The sequence below is a fragment of the Lygodium microphyllum genome, chromosome 5 (genome assembly GCF_053477565.2).
Source record: "Lygodium microphyllum isolate KBCC chromosome 5, Lygodium_microphyllum_v1.1.10, whole genome shotgun sequence".
Lineage (NCBI taxonomy): Eukaryota > Viridiplantae > Streptophyta > Polypodiopsida > Schizaeales > Lygodiaceae > Lygodium > Lygodium microphyllum.
Window position 1 is genome coordinate 40,063,301 of NC_141139.1, and position 7,671 is coordinate 40,070,971.

The 7,671-nt window shown below is 36.1% G+C and overlaps 1 protein-coding gene across 1 annotated transcript; it reads right to left on the reverse strand.

The window, feature by feature from the left end:
* Positions 1-4,490: 4,490 nt before the first annotated feature.
* Positions 4,491-7,496, reverse strand: LOC148035717 (gibberellin 2-beta-dioxygenase 1-like). The gene is made up of 3 exons (XM_087678834.1): positions 6,880-7,496; positions 5,240-5,567; positions 4,491-4,766 (listed from the first exon to the last, which is right to left on the reverse strand). The coding sequence occupies exons 1-3, from the start codon at positions 7,494-7,496 to the stop codon at positions 4,491-4,493; spliced, it is 1,221 nt and encodes a 406-aa protein (XP_087534960.1).
* Positions 7,497-7,671: the final 175 nt, after the last annotated feature.

Sequence of the window (7,671 nt, forward strand, 5' to 3'; positions counted from 1 at the left end):
CTGATGCTTATATCGACCATTCTAATGGCAAGGATCGACATTAGAAACAAACTCCATGAACTTTTTGTCTTAAATATCATAAATATTCCCCTCATCCCTTGTAGTGGTGGCTACACAACATTGTATCACATTACCTCACAACAGTTCTTCCATGGATTTATATTTATGATATCTATCTTCATGATCACAACTAGATGTTTGAAAGAAGAAAGATAAACATCATAATGAATTCATCCACATAAGAGAATCCTCTTCATAGTAGTGAATAGTCTTCATCTCACACAATCCCTCTTATAGATACAATGTTTTTACAAAAATACGACTATCTCTTGTATTCACAACCACTCATACGTCACTCAAGCATTAAAATAATAATATAATAATCAATAAAACTCTCTTGAATAAACCCTAATAGAACCAAAAATTAGCACAACAACCATATCAATTAATCAATCCTCATAATAAAGACACAAATCAATGCTCTAACACACACATACACACACACACATCCACATCATGCACTCATGTAATCGAGGATAACAATGACTTTACATAGGTAGTTAGAGCTATCCATACACTATAGAAGACAAAAAAATATTCTCCAATGCGAAATGAGCCTCAAAACCAAAAGTGTAATTCATTAAACCATTAGATACACCTAGAAGGGTACATAAATATTTCCAAAGCATCTCAAAAGACATGCTAAACCATATTGTCATGACTCATAATATACTCTCAAAATAACATCTAAAAATCATACAAAAAGTATTATTTTCAAGAATTCAATAGATCTCCTTTAGCGTTAATAGTTGTGAAGTTATTTGATACCAAGTGCCCTAGTATATGATTGTGTTTGACTACAAAATTATGATTGAGTGATAGATAATAGTCATTGTATCTAACTTGAGCTTAATAAGGTGTATCATCCACAAACAGTCTCATAAATTCTTCCATTATCTCATGAAAATCCTTGTGTATAAGCCATGCGAAGGTAATCCATGTCTTGGTCAACCCAAAACACACAAATATGTGCCCAAAAAAACCCCATTTTACAACATGTGTAATGATATAATATTCAAAAAACCAAAAGTTGTGCATTGTCTTACAAGGTACATATGGTAGTTACTCATGTGATGAAAGAAGTTGAGTCCTTAGCCTCTTTGGGGTGGGACTTAGCTAAATAGGTGTACACAAGGTACATATGGTAGTTACTCAGAAGTCAAACTCTTTGGGATAGGACCTAGCTAAGTAGGTGTATACAAAAGAAATTATCAACTTGTGAGATACTTGATAGGTATTCAAGTTCCAAAAAGAACTCAAGGTGGATGCCTTAGCTTATAGAGATAAGAAAATGCACAATTTCAAACCCTTAAGGAAAAAAAGGTAAGAAGTGTCACGGGGGAGGGGGGAAAGGGAACAAAATTGTGAAAACCCGATACATCTAATTGTGTCTACTCCCAAAAATTGGGGGTAGCTCCTAGACACCTTTTATGTATGGGTTAGGGATAGCCTTTGTGATCATTGCATACTTAAAGAACAATTTGGATAGGCAATTCCACATCATCCTTCCATTGACGTGCACTCTTGAATCCAAGTTGGGCAGTTGCATATCTATGTGCAGCAAATAAGATGGGTGCTCCACTTTACATGTGTTAGATCTAGCATTCACACATCTTATCTATAGTTATGACCTTTTTATTTTGGCAAATGGAAAGTACATAATGTGGAGGTCCACCACTTGAGACTTGAATGTGGTAGTGAGTTGACCATTTTGGCCTCCTTTTTTAGCCTCAATAGTGTACATCCAATTCTCTAATCACCCTTGGATGGGGAAATTCTCAGTCATGTGACCAACTTCAACTTTAGCATATATTTAAAAAATCGGATTACACATCGCATGTTTTCCAATGAGAGGTAGACTTTGGACTAGTTTTTAGGCATTGAGGAAGGCTTTGAGACCATCTTTTAATCATAGATTACTTTCAACACATGCATGCATTGATTTCCCCTCTTCTTCCAACATTTCTTTTGCACTCATTATGAAAAATGTCATGGTAGCATGAGAATTAAAACATCTACCATAAAGACAACTCTTCAAATTTAACACCTACCATAGAGGAAACTCTTCGAATATAACATCTACCATAGAGTCAACTCTTCAAATATTATAGTCAAAATTGACAAGTAGATCATGTACATAAAATTTCCCTCTATATGCAAGGTTACATACATCTTTTTACTTGAATAGAGACAATGAGGTTTGTGGTTCAAATAAAAACATTAATAAGGTAATAACTAGAATGTAATCACCGTGCAACATGTAAGAGTGACTTAGCTAAAGGGAGATTGGGTGGGGGACATGTGATGGGTACAATAAGTAAGGCTTCTTTACTTTTCGAATCACTACATTTATGTACGAAAAACTAATACCTTTGAAAATAGTGTGGGAGTTGGCTTGAACATTTAACATAATGTCTTTGTGCTATTTATGTGATTAATATGGAAATGCATTAGTGAAATTGGTAGAATAAAATAATTGGATTTTGAGAAGCACATTGGTAGATGGCATGGATAAGTCAATTCATTAAGCGAGGATTCATTCATATTCTCTTGTATCTTCATCAAGATGCCAATATAATAGGTGATACATTATGGGCAAGCGACTATGATTCCAATAAGCAAAGAGAAGTAAAAGATGTAGCATGGTCAAGAGTAAAATGCACATGATAGAGATATGGCCGTAGATGTTACAATGCCAATAACAGTTTTGACTATAACAATGACAAGCACTGTATGTGAAGTGATATGCAAAAGGTCATACAAGCAAGAAAGATGCATGAAAGTACATATTTGTTAAAGAGCAATGTGGCATGCGTTTGCATACTTTGGTAAAGAGGTGTGTGTTGTCCACTCACCCTTCTATTCTTATGCATCATATTCTAATGGTACTAGAAAGTAAATGATGTCATTTTGTAGTGCAAATGCGACACATATGAGGATTGTGGATAGAAAAAATTCTCACGTGTCAAGTACATTATGTTTAGCTAGTCATGGCCAAACTAATCTCATGATGGAAACTTTAGGAGCATCATGTAATTGAGAGCATGAATTTCCACCAAAAGAAAATGTGCATATAGCAACTACTATTATCCACTACCAACTTCATGAAACACATACAAAAATCATACTTTTACATCGCTTCAAAGATTTTCTAAACTCCCATATTTTGTTTCAATATACATTGTTATAAAGAATTGCATTTACATTTGAAATGAAAAAAGATTGGTAGTGTTATGATGCTAGAACATAGGTATTGATGCATTTATGAGACACAACCAAGCTAGTGTTTATAAGGTAACAAATACCATAGTTAGCTTTTAGAATGTATTATATGTAACCCATGTTTTGCATGTTCTTAGATGATAAAACATGATTAGAGCTTTAAAAATCATAAAACATATATTCTTCTCACAAGAATGATTACTGTGTTTGGAGAATTTTTGCAAAATTTCTCATGTTGGCTTGTAGTGCATGAGCCACTAGACCATTCCATTTTAAGATACAATGAAAAAGTCACAATACTTTAAGGTTTTAGCTTAGGTCAAATAGTGTAGAACTATATAACACACACTAGACAAGATATAGGCAACATAACTTTATTATTGCATGATTATGATATTCTTCTGGTCTTTTTTCCCATGCCAATTTGATATGTATCAATAGATGCAACCTAGGATGGCACATGGATATTTGTTGTCACAATCAACTCCAAGTTAGAAATCCAATTTGTTGAAACCTTATTCTTTAAATGACCTAGCATATAATAGCTAATCACACTATTGAGATTTGTCAAGAGTAAGAAGCTTGTGCTTTTTCGCTTTACTTACTATGGTAACCATGTGGAAAGTTACATGACATTGAACAAAGGAATACATGTAGCATTGACTTGAAATGTCCACAACTTCAAATGCTTCACACTAACATTTAACTTGAATTGTCGAAAAATTCAAAAACTTAACATGAAGTTGAAATTATAGGCATAAACAAGGAAGGTAATATGACATTGAAGAATGGGCATGCAAGGATGGAACCTTTTCAAAAAGGAGGTCATCATGTGCACACTTTTGAAAGTATTGCTATTTTCCATAAAAGTTATCATTTAGTGCAAAAGAACACTCATATCTTGTTGACATTGTCTATTAAAATATAGCTTTCTTATCTTCTTAACATTTCAAAGTTGTCACTTTGCAATCAGAGTCTCTTCAAGCTATCAAATCTCAAATGTATCATTATAGAACTCCCATTTTAAGTTATTCTGAATACCTTAGAGCTTCGTTAGGTTGCACTCATATAAGAGCATAATAGTATCTTGAAGCTTGACCACATTTTGGATATGGAAGTGGTTATAGTTTCATCAAGGCAATATAGTTTTTTAGTAAATTTTTAGTTTTGTATTTTGTTTATTGAGAAATTCTTAAGGTTGAATATGATCAATAGGATGCGATTCTACTTTGATCACAGGTGCTTCCATTCAAGAATTCATCTAAGGAGCTTGTCGTGCATAATATCCTTCGTGAGAGGTAATACTCTCCCCATGTAAACTTTCTTTTATTATATATTGGAGAGGAACCATCAACCAACTCTGGATGTGGTGATATTATAGATGATAATGAGGGGCTTACAAAGAATGCAGTTGACAATCGTGGCTCATCCTTGTTTACAACCACACGATGAAGGACACTCTTGCACCTTCCATATGTCAAAACCTAGATAGATCAAACATAGGTGGTACAATATGTTAGAATACTATAAATTATGGTCTAAAGACATCAAACCTAGTTGTTTATACAAGTTTAGCTTTCATCAATGGATCTTAACATTAATGTTAAGTTAAACAATTTATGAAAGCTGATCAAAAGAAGTGGAGACAATTACACGAAAGTAATTTAGAAAAAATTCATGAAACTGAGTAAAAGATCATAACCCCTCACTAAGGGTGTGGCCTAATCTCTTATTTAGTCCAACTACCTTCTTGCAAGCCCACATATGGCCTTATCATTGTATCAAAGTTTGGTGCAAATAAGATGATAAGATGCACAAAAAGGATCATTAATAGCTCTCATCAATCTTAGTATCTTGAATGTAAATATTGTGGGGCTTCACTAATTTCCATGAAACATGACTCAAATAGGAGAAAATCCAATATGGCAAGTATTATAAGAAAGAACATATGGCAAACCTCTAGCATGTCACCAACGTTGATTGCAAAACCATCTTGTTGAGGTGCAATAGCTACATATCGCCCATCATTAGCTCTCACTTGCAAACCAGCAACCCCACCATCATGCACAATAGTAAAACAATTTGTATCGACATGTGTGTTCAGACCAACTGTTTTAGAAGGTTCTGGACATGTAGGATAATGATTTAGCCTTAAGGTCTCTTGAGGATCTTTCATAAATGTATCTTCAAAGTGGTTTTTATTAACTCCATATCCGTCAAGTATAAGCTCCATGAGTAAATTCCCCAAATTGTGTAATGCTTCCATGTAGGTGTCCATGATTATGCTGTATTCATTACAATAATAAAATTTATTAAACAATAAACTTTACGCACAAGAAGGATTGCATAAACTATCTTATTCTGGCTATGCAATCATATATATACTCCTATGTATATGTGAAACTAGAATCATTGCTTGCACATATTAGTAAAAAGTAGACAAATGAATACTATTGTGATATCACTACACTATGCTAGGGTTATATGGAAACAACCAAGAAGTGAATATTTCTAGCAACACTTACATTATGATAGTAAAACTATTTATTAATGTACATGTTAGAATTATGTCCATTGAAAGTTGCAAACAAGTTCAATATTTTTGGAGGAGGCAAGGCTATTAACTTGTTTGACTCCATGTGTAGGAAACTCTATTTGAAAGTGAGTATGAGAAAATCCACTAGCTTGTCACTAATAGTAGACATGTATGTATATGCATATATGTGCATGTATGTGCACAAAACATATGTGTGTTTGCATATGCATGTGTTATGTGTATGTGCCTGTGCACTTGTATGTGTACAAAACATATGTGTGCTCACATATGCATGCGTGCGTGCGTGCGTGCGTGCGTGCGTGCGTGCGTGCGTGCGTGTGTGTGTGTGTGTGTGTGTGTGTGTGTGTGTGTGTGTGTGTGTGTGTTCCAATAAGAAATTTTTTACCTACCTACTTTTGAGTGAAGGAGGTTTTACACTTTTCCCTTAATATTTGGTTGTTGGGATGTGTAGAATTTTATATCTTTGTCTCAATTAATGGATTTCCCACACAATAATGCAAATTAGGACAAATGAAGGTGTGTGTATATATGCCCATGTATGCATATGCATATATGTGTGTGAAACATATGTATGTGTGGACATGTGTATGTGTGTGTGGAAAAAAATTCATTTCTATGTTTTAGCTATGTTTCACATACTTCATGGGCTAATTTGGTAAGCTTGTCACAATTTTCAGACATGGAACTCTTCTTGACATTGAAAATCACTATTGGCTATTAGTATGACTTTTTCTAGATTTTTTTTTTTTAATCATAAAGCACCTTACAACTCTTCCAACATACTGTAATTCTGAGAATTGTATTGGGAAATAACTCTTTCTATGAATGCCACTTACATTATTAAGCCCTACATATGTATGCATGTATAGATGTAATGAGATGGCAATGAATCATGAACACCAAACTCATCAAAATGCCATTGAGTGTGCCAACCAACTTTGATGATAGTTAATCAACAAGAGTCAATAGCCATGTAAATAACTAGATAATCGTAATGTCTACAATGATAAGGGAAAGGTAAATCGTTTTGGGAAACCTACCAAAAATCTTCTCTTTGAGAGGATTGGACATCCTCACTCCACAAGGTACTTGCACATTCTTGAGTGTTAGGTTGTGGGTGACCCATGATGGTGAAAGCCTCAGACCAAGGGAGGGAGCCTCCTTTAGCAGTTGAGGCGGCAGTCCCATACCCTGAATGCTTCAGTGTGAGATTCCTAGCCGACCTTACTTTCACCTCAGTGGGCACCTCGAAGGTTTTCCTGCCTTGAGCTTGGACTTGGGTGAGTAGGTCATGGGGCACACCATGGTTGATGACTTGAAAGAAGCCCCAGTTTTCACATGCAGAGACAATGGCCTTAGCGATGCGGGATCTGTCTAGAGGAGGGCAAGGGGGGGAGGAAGGGTGAGTGATGGGGCTAAGGTCAATGATGGGGATGGTGTCATCAGGGCCATGGTCAGGGACGAGGACATGGGGCAAGGCAAAGGGGAGGGGGACTTGAAGGGGGGAGATGGGTTCTTTGGGGTGGCTGAGGAGGGAGAGGGAGGCTAGGTGGGGGGCTTGGGCGAGGGCTGCAGCTTGTGCTGCAGCGTGGGCTGCCTCAATGATGGAAGGGCTGAAGATGGAGGCTGCATGGTCATTGCTAGGCAAGGTCGCCATCTCTCTCTCTCTCTCTCTCTCTCTCTCTCTCTCTCTCTCTCTCTCTCTCTCTCCATTCATATATATATATATATAAGCACACGAAGTATCAGCTGCTATGCTCCCGCCACCTCGCTGCCTTGCCACCTCGTTACCTTGTTTTGCCGGCCTATGCTGAGAGCCCTGATCTCTTGTC

Coding starts and splice junctions, on each gene's coding strand:
- LOC148035717 (XM_087678834.1), bottom strand. CDS start 7,496: ATGGCGACCTTGCCTAGCAATGACCATGCAGCCTCCATCTTCAGCCCT. Junction 5,568..6,879: donor TCTCAAAGAGAAGATTTTTG/GTAGGTTTCCCA, acceptor TAATGAATACAG/CATAATCATGGACACCTACA. Junction 4,767..5,239: donor ACGTTGGTGACATGCTAGAG/GTTTGCCATATG, acceptor TGATCTATCTAG/GTTTTGACATATGGAAGGTG.